This window comes from Entelurus aequoreus, linkage group LG10 (genome assembly GCF_033978785.1).
Source record: "Entelurus aequoreus isolate RoL-2023_Sb linkage group LG10, RoL_Eaeq_v1.1, whole genome shotgun sequence".
Taxonomy (NCBI): Eukaryota; Metazoa; Chordata; class Actinopteri; order Syngnathiformes; family Syngnathidae; genus Entelurus; species Entelurus aequoreus.
The window spans coordinates 35890913-35909389 of record NC_084740.1 but is presented as its reverse complement, the minus strand read 5'-3'; the positions used below and the strand labels follow the sequence as shown (position 1 = coordinate 35909389).

General features: G+C 38.1%; 1 protein-coding gene across 1 annotated transcript in view; it reads left to right on the top strand.

Annotated features, from left to right (window-relative positions):
* The window catches only part of LOC133659143 (uncharacterized), a 60547-nt gene that overhangs the window by 17536 nt on the left and 24534 nt on the right, over positions 1 to 18477 (top strand). The window contains exon 3 of the mRNA XM_062061878.1: positions 16355 to 16514. Coding sequence (XP_061917862.1) covers positions 16355 to 16514 — 160 coding nt within the window. The remainder of the gene's footprint in view (positions 1 to 16354; positions 16515 to 18477) is intronic.

Sequence of the window (18477 nt, the reverse complement as noted above, 5' to 3'; positions counted from 1 at the left end):
GACTTTCAATGCTCAAATCAAAATGCTTATGCTAATGTTAGGAAATTTGCGTGGTAGCAATAAATAGCCACCAGCGTGATAGTTTCTGTACTACTTCCTTCGAAAAACTCTCCCACCAGTCTTTCTTTGTTTCGGACCTGCATGCGCATGGTAGTAGCGTCATATTTGTAGCGCAATCCAAGGTAATTTTTTGATAGTGTCTGCTATTTAACATCAGCATAGCCATTAGAGACCTAATATTTGTGCCAATATTACAGCGGTCATCATGTCAGTAGCACTAGTCATAATGGCAAATGTGGTCTTCTTCTTGCGAAACACTACCGCTTTGGTCCACTGGCGCTGCCAAAATCAACCAAAACTGAAAGTTCTTAAATAGGGCTTTAAAACTGTGGTTCTGAAGGTGTCATAGCAGGGATATTCAACTAAACTGTTTTGGGGGCCAGGTTTTCTAAATGGTAAGGACTGGGGGACTGGACTTCTCACTTAACTGTTAGTCTTATTTTGTTTAATCGCACAAAACCACCGTCCTCTACAGTAGTTTGATTTTCTATTGATTTTGTCAAAGGCTCTGCTGTTCTTTGAGGAACGCCTCGGTTATGTAAATCACAAGTTTGGACCCCAGAGTTCTATGTTGACTAATGAGGTTAAAATGTCAATGCAAGGATCCGTCAATGTGAGAGGCGCACAATAGTGTTTTTAGGAAAATGCTGAAAAAATGTTTCTCACTAGTTTTGAACTGCACTCAGGGCCAATATGGTGTCATGCCCGAGTCGGATTTGGCCCCCGAGCCGCGAGTTGAATAGGGATTAACTTTAAAGCCATACCAGCCAAATAATGTTTGCAACACAGCACTGCTCAAACAAAACATGGAACCTTTCGTTGGCTTGTGTGTCCGTTTGTTAGTTAGCAGCTAGCTACTTTCTGGCCCAATAATGATCTCCTATTCCCGTATCTACGCTTTTCTTCAAAGTTGGAAATTGGAGCTGGGAACGACGACAGAGCCGAGTTACGAGGTCAGAATTCAAGATGGCCACATACACAAAAGCTATTATTGCGCTTGCCTTGTCTGAATATAAACAACTTCTGATTATCAAAGTATCGGTTTCAACCTCCCGATTTTCCCGAGAGACTCCCGAATTTCTGTGCCCCTCCCGAAAATCTCCCGGGACAACCATTCTCCCGAGTTCCACCCGGACAACATTATTGAGGGCGTGCCTTAAAGGCACTGCCTTTAGTGTCCTCTACAACCTGTCGTCACGCCCGCTTTTCCTCCATACTAACAGCGTGCCGGCCCAGTCACATAATATATGCGGCTTTTACACACACATAAGTGAATGCAAATCATACTTGGTCAACAGCCATACAGGTCACACTGAGGGTAGCCGTATAAACAACTTTAACATTGTTACAAATATGTGCCACACTGTGAACCTACACAAGAATGACAAACACATTTCGGGAGAACATCCGCACCGTAACACAACATAAACACAACAGAACAAATACCCAGAACCTCTTGCAGCACTAACTCTTCCGGGACGCTACAATATACACCCCCGCTACCACCAACCCAGACCACCTCAACCCCCCCCCCTCCCCCAACATGAGGCATGTTTAAAAAAAATAAAAAAAATAATGCACTTTGTGAAAGTCAAAGTATAGTATTTCTCATAATTGTAGTGGGTATCAGGATTATCTCAGGGAGAGCATGTCCCAAATTCCAAGCTGCTGTTTTGAGGCATGTTAAAAAAAAAAGCACTTTGTGACTTCAATAATAAATATGGCAGTGCCATGTTGGCATTTTTTTCCATAACTGGAGTTGAAGTTGTTCTCTTATTTTGGAAAACTTTGTTTTTGATTGATTGATTGAAACTTGTATGAGTAGATTGCACAGTACAGTACATATTCCGTACAATTGACCACTAAATGGTAACACCCCAATAAGTTTTTCAACTTGTTTAAGTCGGGGTCCACGTTAATCAATTCATGGTAAAGTTACATTGTTTAATGCATTCAGCGGGGCATCATAACAAAATTAGGCATAATAATGTGTTAATTCCACGACTGTATATATCGGTATCGGTTGATATCGGAATCGGTAATTAAGAGTTGGACAATATCGGAATATTGGATATCGGCAAAAAAGCCATTATCGGACATCTCTAGAAGGGAATACTGAATGGGTTAGTGCCATGCCACCTCTGTTGGACATGTACTGTATATAATGAGGCGTGTCAGAAAAGATGTACCGCTATTTTAAATCCAAACAAGTGTTCTCTGGTGTTCATAGTAATATACGGCATCAAAACAGTGACAAGATCTGTGAGGTTCCCTCGAATTGGGTCTGACTAATAGAGGCCACGCGCGACTGAGCTTTGTAAAGCGGAAAAAAATTAAACTGAGCCAGGTCGAATGAGTAGGGAGTTTTCTCCAAGAACTGTTTGATTCTCGGGGCCTTTTGACCAGGCGCGCCCTGCCACAACTCTCGCCTCTACCCGTGTGCTAAACGAACGGACAGTCACACACTGCAAAAAGTCAGTGTTCAAAAACAAGAAAAAAAAAATACAAAAATGAGTGGTATTTTATTTGAACTAAGTAAAATTATCTGCCAATAGAACAAGAAAATGTGGCTTGTCAAGACTTTCCAAAACAAGTCGATTTAGCTAACCTCAATGAACCCAAAAATACCTTAAAATAAGTATATTCTCACTAATAACAAGTGCACTTTTCTTGGTAGAAAAAAAAGAGACCTTTTTGCTCAATATGTTGAAAAATATTCTTAATTAAGTAAATGCTAGTGCCATTATCTTGACGTATTGATATGCGCTCTGCATTACATTTCTTGAAACCAGCAAACTTATACTAAAAACTTATTTATTGTTCTCAATGGAAAGGCAACAAGGCAACCGCTTGTTACTCTCGGGGTCTCCTAGCCGCTCAGGCAAATCATATGGTCTAAAAATGCATTTTTCCATCGATAAGATGACATCATTGCGCCAAGTGCGTGCTCTTTCTGTCAATTAGTGCGCATATATACAGCCCGGCCCCCGGCCAAAAATTTTTTAATTGTAATTTTGAGGATTTTTTTTGACTGTGCATGAACTATTTCTGTTCAAAATTGTTAGAAATGTCAAATGTTAAATGCTTAAATATTAACTGTCAGTTTACTGTACTGTGCCAACTGTACTACTATATAAGTACGTATTTTCTATTGTTTCATTGAAAATAAAACAGCTAAGTCAATTTGGCTGTCATCTGTTTTAATTATGAGACACAATTGTCTCTTTCATGCTTGAAATAAGAAATTATTACTTTAAAAAAGTAGTTTTATACTTGTGAGTGTTGATGACACAGCTTTGCATCAGTGGATATTCTAGTTTCAAGCATGTTTTACTCAATATAGCTCATCAAATCTCAGCAACAAGCTGTAATATCTTACTGAGATCATTTAGGACCAAAACCCTTAAAACAAGTAAAAGACTAACATAAAATCTGCTTAGTGAGAAGAATTATCTTATTAGACAGAAAATAAGCAAATATCACCCTTATTTGAGACATTTAATCTTACTTAGATTTCAGTTTTTGCAGTGCATGCCGTGTGTGTGTGGTGTATTGTCATCTCCTGATAGTGAAGGGGAAAGTAGAAGTGGCTTGTTTGTTGTTTGGAAAGAAGATAATGTTGCCTGCTGGAGACCATCAGGACTACTTGTAGCGGGATGTTTGCAGCGATGACTTAATTTTGACTTGTTTGTATAAAAAGCTCTCAGCAGATTTTATTGGTTCTGCCTGTGTTCTTGCACAATGCCCCTAAAACCACCAAGGGCTGTAAAAGACAGGAGTTTTAAATGAAGCGCAATGGGCGGGCAGTAGGCAGGAAGGGGTCTCATGTCATCAAAAGTCTAGTCCAGCTCTGTACAGCCTGGTCGCCGTGGTGATGTAACGGACGGCGCGTTGCTAGGAAGGCACCGCCGACGTTCCGCTGGCGGGGGAAGTGTTTTTGTGTTTCCTATTTACCGATTCCCCCGCCTTATTAATGCGGCCTGGTTATAATTAGCTAGCCTCCATCGAAAGCAGGGCAGTCTGAAGGCTTTGCGCGTCGCACAAGTGGGTCACCGCAGCGACGTGATGGGAGGGGTGTGGAAAAGAGGAAGAACAAGTGCATGATGGGAAGAGCAGAGGGGGTCCAGAGGGAAAGATGAAACGGAATAATCGCACATTGAGCTTCGTTGAACTACTAGCAATACAATTTGACGACGACGACTCAGGCAGGCAACAGCAAAAGACGCCAAAGAGTTGTTTAAAATGTTTGCTAGTGCACTGCAAACTATTTGAAGATTTAAAATTGTATTTCTAGAAATGTCACTAGTTTTAAGAGCTATTTACTTGTTTTTAGTCAGTGATTAATCTTGATTTTATCAAGAGCTATTTACTTGTTTTTAGTCAGTGATTAATCTTGATTTTATCAAGAGCTATTTAATTGTTTTTAGTCAGTGATTAATCTTGATTTTATCAAGAGCTATTTACTTGTTTTTAGTCAGTGATTACTCTTGATTTTATCAAGAGCTATTTACTTGTTTTTAGTCAGTGATTAATCTTGATTTTATCAAGAGCTATTTACTTGTTTTTAGTCAGTGATTAATCTTGATTTTATCAAGAGCTATTTACTTGTTTTTAGTCAGGGATTAATCTTGATTTTATCAAGAGCTATTTAATTGTTTTTAGTCAGTGATTAATCTTGATTTTATCAAGAGCTAATTACTTGTTTTTAGTCAGTGATTAATCTTGATTTTATCAAGAGCTATTTACTTGTTTTTAGTCAGTGATTAATCTTGATTTTATCAAGAGCTATTTACTTGTTTTTAGTCAGTGATTAATCTTGATTTTATCAAGAGCTATTTAATTGTTTTTAGTCAGTGATTAATCTTGATTTTATCAAGAGCTAATTACTTGTTTTTAGTCAATGATTAATCTTGATTTTATCAAGAGCTATTTACTTGTTTTTAGTCAGTGATTAACTTGATTTTTATCAAGATTAATCTTGATTTTTTCAAGATTAATCTTGATTTTATCAAGAACTATTTACTTGTTTTTAGTCAGTGATTAATCTTGATTTTATCAAGAGCTATTTACTTGTTTTTAGTCAGTGATTAATCTTGATTTTATCAAGACCTATTTACTTGTTTTTGGTCAGTGATTAATCTTGATTTTATCAAGAGCTATTTACTTGTTTTTAGTCAGTGATTAATCTTGATAATATCAAGATTAATCATCAAGATTAATCACTGACTAAAAACAAGTAAATAGCTCTTGATTAATCTTGATAATATCAAGATTAATCACTGACTAAAAACAAGTAAATAGCTCTTGATAAAATCAAGATTAATCACTGACTAAAAACAAGTAAATAGCTCTTGATAAAATCAAGATTAATCATTGACTAAAAACAAGTAATTAGCTCTTGATAAAATCAAGATTAATCACTGACTAAAAATAATTAAATAGCTCTTGATAAAATCAAGATTAATCACTGACTAAAAACAAGTAAATAGCTCTTGATAAAATCAAGATTAATCACTGACTAAAAACAAGTAAATAGCTCTTGATAAAATCAAGATTAATCACTGACTAAAAACAAGTAATTAGCTCTTGATAAAATCAAGATTAATCACTGACTAAAAACAATTAAATAGCTGTTGATAAAATCAAGATTAATCACTGACTAAAAACAATTAAATAGCTCTTGATAAAATCAAGATTAATCACTGACTAAAAACAAGTAAATAGCTCTTGATAAAATCAAGATTAATCACTGACTAAAAACAAGTAAATAGCGTTTGATAAAATCAAGATTAATCACTGACTAAAAACAAGAAAATAGCTCTTAAAACTAGTGAAATTTCTAGAAATACAATTTTAAATCTTCAAATAGTTTGCAGTGCACTAGCAAACATTTTAAACAACTCTTTGGCGTTTTTTGCTGTTGCCTGCCTGAGTCGTCGTCGTCAAATTTTAATGAATAATTGTATTTTTTCTGTCCAAGTTTAAAATAGGAATAATAACAAAATATATTTTGTTTCTTTTCCCCACATTGAACATTTTGTGTAAAGCTTTTCAACATCCCAAGAATGCTTCATTTAAAAACGGCAAGTTGTTTTCAGAATAAAATAAATAATTTGTTATTTTAAATGTGCATTGTAAAGTTTCCTTGGGATTTTTAAAAGGCGCTTATAATTTAAATGTATTTTTATTATTATTATTAAAATACCTATTTTTAGTTTAAAAGTCCTGCTAATTTCTAGCTACACAAATGTGAATCTAGAATGTTTTATCAAGTACAATTATGTGTCTATTCAGCTATTGCTTTATAGTTTTCCTAAAATCTAGTCTTTTTTTAAATCATATTTTGACAGCTCTTTTTTGCAGTGTAGGAAAATTCAGTCTGGACACGCGTGCGCAGAGCCTCGTGCACATTTGAGCTCCCTGCTCTTTGTCTTTCATCGTAAGGAAAGACAGGGCGGAGCTTGTTTCCTGCCTCTTGTGACCCGCGACACCAGAACAGAGCCGGTCCAGTTCGGAGCTCTCAGGAGCGGGCAGTGCTGAAATGTAGTTTGGAACAATGACACCGCTTTCTTTTTTTACACCGAAAATCCACCATCTTTGTTTATTTTTGTCCTGCGGCCACCGCTTGGTTTTTGTGTGTGAGAGGAGGTCACATGGACGAAGGCTGGAGGCGCCAACGTGGACGGGAAATAGACGTTGGTGGCCCTAAGCCCCACCCCTCCACTCGCAAATGGGTGCAATGAGTCAGAACTGAGACTTGATCTTAACCTGATTACTGTCTTTTTATCCTGCATATATATTTTGAATATGTACTTTCGATTATGGGTGTTTGGAGTCAATTTTGGTCATCAGCTTGCATCAAACTGGCCAATAAAGTACAAGCGGTCCTGCAGCATGTTCAAAGTTAACATCTTCTAATCAGCACACACGTTTGGTCTTTTATTTCAGTGAAGTCATTTACAAAAAGTAAAGGCAAAGCTCCACACTACTAGGAGCTAGCAGATACATAACAGCTAAGCACACAATAGCACACAAGCTAGGCAAATAGGTGGCCTTTATTAGTCTGAAACAGCACATTTGTCAACATAAGCAAGTCTCAAATAACTATAGTTGCATATTACTTACACATACGATGTATCCAAGGCAGCGTATCAGAAAGTATCCAGTAACAAACGTGTCCGCATCATTTAACTTACTGCGTTATGTTGATGCGAGGTGTCGCCCAAAACTATTTTCACTCCACTTCAATTTAAAGACCGCGTAAATCTTTTCGAATAAATGATAAATGGGTTATACTTGTATAGCGCTTTTCTACCTTCAAGGTACTCAAAGCGCTTTGACAGTATTTCCACATTTACCCATTCACACACACATTCACACACTGATGGTGGGAGCTGCCATGCAAGGCGCTAACCAGCAGCCATCAGAGGCAAAGGGTGAAGTGTCTTGCCCAAAGACACAACGGACGTGACTAGGAAGGTAGAAGGTGGGAATTGAACCCCAGTAACCAGCAACACTCCGATTGCTGGCACAGCCACTCTACCAACTTCGCCACGCCGTCCCTGGGTTAAATTATAAATAGGTTAGTGTTTTTCATACCTGCCATTAGAGGTGGGACTCTTTGGGCACCTCATGATTCCATTACGGTTCAGGAGCTACGATTCAATTATTGATGCAGTTTTACATTTCTTTTCGTTTCACTAAATAAGCATTACCGTATTTTTCGGACTATAAGTCACTCTGGAGTATAGGTCGCACCGGCTGAAAATGCATAATAAAGAAGGAAAAAAACATATATAAGTCGCATTTTTTGGGGAAATGTATTTGATAAAACCCAACACCAAGAATAGACATCTGAAAGGCAATTTAAAATAAATAAAGAATAGTGAACAACAGGCTGAATAAGTGTGCGTTATATGAGGCATAAATAACCAACTGAGAACGTGCCTGGTATGTTAACGTAACATATTATGGTAAGAGTCATTCAAATAACTATAACATATAGAACATGCTATACGTTTACCAAACAATCTGTCACTCCTAATCGCTAAATCCCATGAAATCTTATACGTCTAGTCTCTTACGTGAATGAGCTAAATAATATTATTTGATATTTTACGGTAATGTGTTAATAATTTCACACATAATTCGCTCCTGAGTATAAGTCGCACCCCCGGCCAAACTATGAAAAAAACTGCGACTTATAGTCTGAAAAATACGGTATACAAACTCCACACAAATCGAAGTCTTTTCACCAGCGCTAACCACTGCCACCCAAAAATGCATTAATTAACTTAAAATTTGTTGACAACAAAATGTTAACTCTGGTCTTGGACCAATAATGTACCGTTTACTTTCAACACGCACAAGGTGTGTGAGGAGGACGGACTCAAAACAAAATGATCCTGGATCAGATTTGATCTAATCAATAATCATAAACTACACAAGTAAATACACAAGAGGATGACGAGGCAGCTGGCGTGCAGAAACAGTAATGTAAGAGATGAAAAAAATGGATTAACGTGATATAAATAGGCGCTAAATATTAATAAATCTCAATTAACGCAAATATTTGAGACCTATTATTCCACCACCAAATCACTTGCAACATTTAAAAACAGTGCATTTATGAAAAGAAACAGTTTAATTAGTTCCCGTCAAAGTTGTTGAATTCATGGAAATGTGTGCAAAACTGGAGTGCCCTAAAATAAAGAAACGGGTCGGATCTTTTGGTGTGGCGGCTCGCTGCGGTCAGCCGAATGTTAGAATTGTCTGCATTACTTAATTTTAATAAATAAATAATCGATTACGGACGTTTACTCATCCATTTTACAATTGCCCATGTCCGAATTGTGACGCATCGATTATGTCTCCCCCCCATCTAGACTGCAAAAACTGAAATCTAAGTAAGATTAAATATCGCAAATAAGGGTGATATTTGCTTATTTTCTGTCTCATAAGATCATTCTTCTCACTAAGCAGATTTTATGTTAGTGTTTTACTTGTTTTAAGTGTTTTGGTCCTAAATGATCTCAGTAAGATATTACAGCTTGTTGCTGAGATTTTATGACCTACACTACGGTTCAAAAGTTTGGGGTCACCCAAACAATTTTGTGGAATAGCCTTCATTTCTAAGAACAAGAATAGACTGTCGAGTTTCAGATGAAAGTTCTCTTTTTCTGGCCATTTTGAGCGTTTAATTGACCCCACAAATGTGATGCTCCAGAAACTCAATCTGCTCAAAGGAAGGTCAGTTTTGTAGCTTCTGTAACGAGCTAAACTGTTTTCAGATGTGTGAACATGATTGCACAAGGGTTTTCTAACCATCAATTAGCCTTCTGAGCCAATGAGCAAACACATTGTACCATTAGAACACTGGAGTGATAGTTGCTGGAAATGGGCCTCTATACACCTATGTAGATATTGAACCAAAAACCAGACATTTGCAGCTAGAATAGTCATTTACCACATTAGCAATGTATAGAGTGTATTTCTTTAAAGTTAAGACTAGTTTAAAGTTATTTTCATTGAAAAGTACAGTGCTTTTCCTTCAAAAATAAGGACATTTCAATGTGACCCCAAACTTTTGAACGGTAGTGTATATTGAGAAAAACATGCTTGAAACTAGAATATCAACTGTTGCAAAGCTGTGTCATCAACACTCACACGTATAAAACTGCTTTTTCAAAGTAATAATTTCTTATTTCAAGCATGAAATAAAAAATCATGACTTTGTCACAATTGTGTCTCATAATTAAAACAGATGACAGCCAAATGGACTTTGCTGTTTTATTTTCAATGAAACAATAGAAAATACGTACTCATATAGTAGTACAGTTGGCACAGTACAGCAAACTGACAGTTAATTTTTAAACATTTAACATGTGACATTTCAAACCATTTTGATATATATATATATATATATATATATATATATATATATATATATATATATATATATATATATATATATATATATATATATATATATATATATATATATACACATTCCTTGCACACTGAAAGAGCACGCACTTTATGGATGGGAAAATGCATTTTTAGACCATATGATTTGCCTGAGCGGCTAGGAGACCCCGAGAGTAACAAGCAGTTGCCTTGTTGCCTTTCCATTAAAAAAAATAAACTAGTTTTTAGTATAAGTTTGCTGGTTTCAAGAAATGTAATACCGAGCGCATATCAGTATGTCAAGATAATGCCACTAGCATTTACTCAATTTAAGAAAATGTTTCAACATATTGAGAAAAAAGGTCTCATATTTGTTTTTTCTATCAAGAAAAGTGCACTTGTTATTAGTGAGAATATACTTATTTTAAGGTATTTTGGGGTTTATTGATGTTAGCTAATTTGACTTGTTTTGGAAAGTCTTGACAAGCTAAATTTTCTTGTTCTATTGGCAGATAATTTTGCTTAGTTCAAGTAAAATACCTCTAATTTTTGTATTTTTTTTGTTTTGTTTTTGAACACTGACTTTTTTCAGTGTACCTACCATTGTTCTCTGTTTGACTACTTTCACTTGATGAAACCTTTTCTAACATTCCCCATGTTTGATCCGTATGTGGAAAAAGTTGCATCTGGACACTTTCTGTGCACGCATTGACTGCAGAGACACGTCAGACATGTTTGGAACTCTACGGCCTTGGTGTAGGTCTGTTTGGGCCTCTGCAGTTCTTGCTTTGGACTGCGCTTTGCCTCCTCCTAACGTGTCTGTATGTGGACAGGAATGATTCTATTAAAAATGTGCGGACATTAAAATGTGTGTGTGATCGAAAATCTTCATCGTACCAGAACGTGCTTTAGCGGAGGTGTGTTTATTTCCGAGCTTCAGGAAGTCGTGCTGATGGCGAGAATGACGAAGCGTCCATCTGGCTGCGAGTCGAACGGTCTCAGTAGGATCTCAATATTTTGGTGTATTTTTACGCTCGAGTTGATCACGCCGCGAGATCAGCCGCCCCGCCTTTGTGCGAGAGTGTGGCCCTGTAATAATAATCCTATTTTAATCCCCCCCACCCCCCTTGAGGTTACGTGTCCTGGATTATCAAACATGAGGAAGGCCACACTGACACATGGACTGCAGCAGGAAGACGCACGTGATCTCTTCCTCACTTTGCACACAGGCCTGCGTAGATATTCCATGACTCAATTAACTTAACAATAAATAAAAATGAAGTCTGTACTTTTCCAGCGTCGATTAAATCGCAATGTGCATGCGTTGTTACTAGGGGTGTAACGGTACACAAAAATTTGGGTTCGGTACGTACCTCGGTTTAGAGGTCACGGTTCGGTTAATTTTCGGTACAGTAAGAAAACAACAAAATATACATTTTTGGGTTATTTATTTACCAAATTTACAAAATCTTCCACCAAAAATATTTTTCTTAGTGGAATATTTGATGTGAAGTAATCGGAACCTTGGATAGGTCAATAATTCATAATAACATTGATTTTGATTCAATGTTATGTTTTGAGCAATGACAGTTTGAAAGAAAAAAAAAGCTTAGTTTTATTAGTCAACATTGCAACTTTTTCTAAATTACATTTAACCGTTAAGCTTTTTTATTTGACTTTTGTTATGTTTTTGTTTATTTTAATAGTATTTTTAGAATGTGCCGTGGGCCTTTAAAACATTAGCTGTGGGCCGCAAATGGCCTCCGGGGCACACTTTTGACACCCCTGCTATAGATAATAAAAAATTAAATCTGATAAATCTATGGATAAAAAGCAGAGCCTGGCGACGCATGCGCGTTTATCATAACTCTCTCGCTCTCTCTGTCTCTGCCCCTCCCTCACCAATGCTGCTGCGCGCACAATTTGTTTTGTTTTTAACCCCTTCTTAACCCTGAACGTACATTGAAAATACACGCAACCCTAACTCAAAATGCCGGACATTTGAGGCATTTAAGAAACGCCGCCCTGACAGCTCCGCAAAAGAGGACAGGACATGTCCGGTGAAAAAAGGACGTATGGTCAGTCTATCGTAGCCCGTTAGCGGCATGCGGAGCCGCTAACGGGTTTCTTAAATGCCTCAAATGTCCGACATTTTGAGTAAACAATGCACATTGTTTACACAACGTGCATTACGCTACTTTATATGTCCGTGTGGAAACTCGTTCGGTACACCTCCGAACCGAACCGGAACCCCCGAACCGAAACGGTTCAATACAAATACACGTACCGTTACACCCCTAGTTGTTACGGTTACAAGAGGAGTCACTCTTTTGAATCGGTTTCAGTACTACAGTATATGCACATAAATGGTAATAATGATAACCGCTGTAAAACTCCTGACGATTATTGAATTAAAATGATAGAAAAACCGTGGTTGACACCCACACTTTGATGAATTGATTATCTTAGGACTATCTTAAATGCTAACCTAAAAACAAGCCACATTAACGTCTTTCCTCAATAAGAAAGGTCATACAAATCTAAACTTGTACAAATACATTACTGCCCTGAACAACTAAGATACTGTATTCACATTGAACATAAAGGCTGTGCTGTCTTTACACAAAGTTATTGATATAAACTCTACAGTGTGGCGTCGAAACAGACGGACGTCCGTTAAACAGGAAGTGAACTCCCGTGACGTCACTTTAACCGGAAGTGAAACAACTGATCAGCCGATCTGCGTTTGTTAAAAAAAAACATCCTAAAATGTTTAAAAATAAGGTAACACATTTAAACACACAAATACAATTAATATGGCTCTCATGTAGCCGGAACAATATTTGATGTTTTCTCTGCCAGGAAAGTTTCACTATTTATTTTAGTTATTAAAAAAGAAAATACAACTTGCTTAGAAATATTTAGTGTGTGTACTGTTTGAGCACATTCAACAATACCGCAATAATAATGGTAACTGCGATCACTCTTGTCACAATAACTTTATTTAGTTGTTTATTGGTTTGTTTGTGTATAATTGAGGGTACCCCCACCGCCTTCTTAAAGCAGCACTAAGTATCTTTTCAACCTTCATGAAATGTTTTCATAACTTTTGGGCTGAGACTTACAACTAGTTGAATGACACTTCTGTCATGGCATGAGGGGGGTTGTATCTCACTGGCACTTAGTGACTTTGAGGAGGGTGGCAGGAACCCTGCCACACAAAAAACTACAAATGTGCTGACTTGCTTTACAGCGTACGTCACTCCCCCTTTCACATTCGTTAAAAAGACGGAAGTCGATGCAAACAAAACTAAAAGAAGTAGAAGAATGCCTGCATGCAATTACTGATATCATGGCCAAAGCTGCAAAACAACCAAAGTAACAAAAAGTTTTGTCTGAGGAGACAAAAATAAAAAACATTGCCCCAGCTTTCACTCGCTCGCGTGGTGGTGTTGCCTTAGACTTGTTCCTGCTAAACTAGTAAGTGGCCTTCGATGCTCAAATCAAAATGCTAATGCTAATGTTCGCTATCTGAAATTTGCGTGGTAGCAATAAATAGCCACCAGCCTGATAGTTTCACTACTATTTCCTCTGAAAAAATTCTCCCACCGGTCTTTCTTTGCTTCTGACTTGCATCCGCCCCGATACATTCTTGGTAGTAGCGTCATGTTTGTAGCGCAATCCAAAATAATTTATTGATAGTGTCTGCTATTTAACATCAGCATAGCCATTAGAGACCTAATATTTGTGCCTATATTACATCATGTCAGTTTGACGCTATATGCGCTAGTCATCACGGGAAATGTGTTCTTACATTTAATCGTATTTCTTACATTAAATGTGTTATTCTCCTGGCAAAACACTACCGCTTTGGCCCACTGGTGCCGCCAAAATCAACCAAAACTGAAAGTTCTCAAGTGGTTCTTTAACAGAGACAAAACCGATGTTATTGCTTTCAGTTGTGATTTTTATTCAAGTGCAACATTTTGCTGACAGAGTGTATTTTTATTTTATAGTTTTGTTTTTTTAACGTTTACATTTCCATTAAAATGATCAAATATAAGAAAAAATAAAAGTGTATTGCATTTGAAAGGGTATACTTGCAGTTAGGGCGGGGCGATATATCGAATATACTCGATATATCGCGGGTTTGTCTCTGTGCGATATAGAAAATGACTATATCGTGATATTCGAGTATACGTTCTCACGCAGTTGCTTTTACCTGCGGGCATTACACTACAGGCTCTTCCCACTCTTTCTTGTCTCTCCTTCTCACAGAGACATAAAACAAGCGCACCTTCTTACATACGTCACATACTGTCGCGCGTGCAACGTCATACGCCCTCGCGGAGCAGAGAGGTAGCGGCACGGTAACGTTAGCTGTGATGCTAGCGGTGCGGTGCGAGTGGTAATACGAGAGAAAGAAGGTGCAAATCTGGTAACAAATGGAGGAAGAATTAATTCCCAAGAAACAGCAGGGAGTCCATCGTCTGGCGGTGGTTTGGCTTCAAGCGGGAAGATGTTGAACAAGTATGCGGCAAAAGCGTTGCTACAAAAAGTAGCACCACTGCTCATGTAGCATCATTTAAAAAGTCACCCGCTAGAGAATGAAGAGTGCTTGAAACTCCGCATGTCAACATCTCCGTTCGGTGCCACACCAACAAAATGCCCAAGCAACCATTTCCACATCAACGCCGTATGAAAGAAATAGTCAACAACAGGAGATAACGCCCGCAGGAACCTACCACATAGCGAAGGACATACACTATTTGATTTCCTATTATGCAGCTCATTTTATTTGACAGTTATTGAAATATCTTGTGTGAAATAATGCACAAAAGTGCACTTTATTTGTTTTAAACTATTGTAGTTGCGTTCTGTACAAAAAGTGCACTTTAATTTAGTGTTTTTTTGATATGTCATCTTAGTGACATCATGCACAAAAGTGCACTCATAGCTGGTTTTAAAATGTCTCTGACAATTTTGCAATTTCTGTTTTGGAAATGACATGAATGTTTGTGCCGCTGCTTAATAACTGTTTAATAAATACACTTTTGGTAAATTGACTTAGTTGTGATTTCCCTCTCTGCATGAAAGTTTAAAATTAGCATATATTAATGCAGTATGAAGAAGAATGTATTAATGTAGACACATAGAAGAGATTAAAGAGATTAAAGTACCAATGATTGTCACACACACACACTAGATGTGGTGAAATTTGTCCTCTGCATTTGACCCATCATCATACTGCTGTGATTATATGCATCAAGTGTTCATTCAAGGCGAAGGCAAAATATGGAGATACATATCGTGTATCGCGACACGGCCTAAAAATATCGAGATATTAATAAAAGGCCATATCGCCCAGCCCTACTTGCAGTAATATTTTGTATTATCATGACATCAGTGATTAATTTTGTATCAAAATAATGTCGACAATAATATTGTTTGTCGGCAATAATTTGTAGGTCAATATATCATCAATATAGCATCGGCCCTGTGATGAGGTGGCGACTTGTCCAGGGTGTACCCCGCCTTCCGCCCGAATGCAGCTGAGATAGGCTCCAGCACCCCCCGCGACCCCAAAAAAGGGACAAGCGGTAGAAAATGGATGGATGGATATATCATCAATCAAAATGTGTTACTGGCCCAGGCTTATTTGTACATTTGTTTTTTATTTATATTTTCTTTCTTTTGATTTGGCTGTTACAATGCAGCCCACACTAGTTGCTTCTTTCACACTTTCTGACAGATGTCCTATTCATTCTATTTGGTTCCAAGTTCATCTCAGAAACATTTTTAGAGCATCTCCATCTCACGTTCAAATCTGGTTAAGCTAATAAGATGAAGGTGCGGAACAAAGGTCCAAACATAATTTCCTTGTGCGCTGCAGGCGCAATCAAGACCGATCCATCTTTGCTTTTGTCATTTGGTGGGAGCAACACGCCCACGCTAGCGCTCCTGTGAAGCTATGCGTCTACCGGCGGGGGTTGGATCCCATTAGCTCACCAGCGAGCAGCCTTCTCCTTGTCGCCGTGCCAACGCGCTGACGAGGACCAGATTCCTCGGGCCCGACGCCGAAATTAGATCAGACCAGTGTGGAAGCCGCCGCCTTCAAAGGCCTTCATGCTAATGCGCTAGAAAGCGAGCAACAACGACGGCAGGGAATCCTCGCAGTTTTGGGAATAATGACTCGTTGCGGATCATTTGATCAGTCGTCACCTTTGACACTGGTCTTGTCTTTAGGTTTCCATTAGTCAAAAACAAAAATGGCGTGCACGAGGACAAAGGTACCAACATCCTATGTATTAGCTTTCAGCTTTGCTTGTCGGGAAAGTTCAAAGCAGAACTCCATCGCTAACTTCCTGTTTCCTGTTCCCCGCTGCAGAGGAAGGCGAGTACTTTCTCAAGGTTCTGATTCCCAGCTATGCGGCCGGCTCCATCATCGGCAAGGGAGGACAGACCATCGTCCAACTGCAGAAAGAGACGGGAGCCACCATCAAGCTGTCCAAATCCAAAGACTTCTATCCCGGTAAGGTCCACGATCGGTCGGTTTGTTGTTGACTGGCCGCTTGCTGGAGAGTTGAATGTTCCATTTATGGATGATGCACGGATCAAAGGTGGTTGTTTGCTTCATTAGCTGATTGGTCGGTCGCTGTGAAGATGAATGGTTGGCTGCTTGTTACATTGATGGATGGATGCATTCATCAATTGCTTCATTGATTGGTTGCTTAAAATGCCGGTCACACGCTGGCACTGCAGTGTTGTCATGGCGCTAGTGGAGTGTGCGCTGCCAAGTTCCAACCAATCACAGTGTGGGGTTTGTTTGTGTGGGTGTGGGTGTGTGTGTTTTATATTTGGTGGTAGGGCGTCATGCCTAGGTTCATACAGCGCTTCCACAATGTTCCGTGATGGTGCATTATCCAGGCGGGTGAAATGTCCGCGGAAATCCGCGTTTTTAAACACTACTTTTACATTTTTTAATTTTTTTTCAGTGTACATGAATGAAGGTGTGTGTTGCTGAACCCGACTTGGACATTATCTGGACTGGACCTGGTTTTAAAAACCCTTTAAACAAATCTAATTTCATTTACAACCTGGTCTAGTGAAGATAAGGTCCTTTTTTTTTTTTAGATAAGATAAATAAATATTTTTTTGGATAAAAAAGAAAGTAAAACAATATAAAAATAATTACATAAAAAAAAATAGTAATTAAATGAAAATGTTAGTGGACCAGCAGCACATACAATCAAGTGTGCTTCAGGGACTGTGTCCCTTGCAGAAGTGTTGTCCATGTTGTGGGAACCAGAAATATTGGTAGAAGAAAGAAACAACCCCTTTTTGTGTGAGTGGGTGTGTATGAGTGTGAATGGGGGAGGGAGGGTTTTTTTGGGGGGGGTTGATGCACTAGTTGAAAGTGTATTGTGTGTTTTTCCTATGTTGATTTAATAAAACAAAAACAAAAAAAACACTACTTTCCGCGTCAAATGATAAATTCTGTTTTTTTAAAAAAAGATATTGTAGCGTGCAAGGATGGGAGTGGTAGGAGGAGTATCAATAGATGGAGCTACCTTTTTTTTCTTATCCGCAATCGATCAGTATCTATACAGCCGTGGCTTCTTCGTGCAACATTCAACACTGGAAATGTGTCCCGGGAAAACCCATCCGACCGGAACTCTTAACAATAAAAGTTCCATGGGTGATTTATGCACAGCCACCACAATATAGAAAAAAAATAGGATTCAAGTAAAATGAGTTGAAGGACAGGGAGGTGATCAAGGGTGTCGAAACAATCTTGCTAGTTAGCATAGTTAGTATCATCCAGCTATCTTATTTGTTGTCGCCTGCGTTCGCTCTCCAAGCCACTACGCTGAAGGCGTTATACTTTGCAGCTCATCATATTTGGACGATTACCATCCCAACACTGTTAGTTCCGAACCAGTTGTAGTTCTAGAGCAGGGCTGTCAAACTCATTGTAGCTCAGGGGCCGCATGGAGGAAAATCTGTGCACACTTTTAAAATCATGGCATTAAACTAAAAAATAAAGACAACTTCAAACTGTTTTCTTTATCTTACTTTGGCCAAAATTAGAACGAACACATTCTGAAAATATTACAATAAAAATATAGAAAAAAATACCGGCAGCGGTAAAGTTTAGATCCATTAAGGAAAGAAGAAAGTGAATGAATGTTTATAACTGAAAACATTTACATATGCATAAAAATGTGTTTTCTTTTGTATTATTTTGTTTAATGAATTAAGTAACATTTATGACAACCTTTTTCCAAAACACAATATATAACGTGAGATATAACAGGATCATTCATACATTTATCATTTGTTTTCAAAACAGTTACAAAAAAGTGGGACCCTGGAAATGGACTGTGTTTAGGGTTGGGTATCGAGTATCGAGTATCGATTGGAACCGGGACTAACTTTCCGATTCTCCCGTAATCGTTCAAAAGCTTAAATTTCGATTCCTATTTTCGATACCAGTCCGCCGACCGGAAA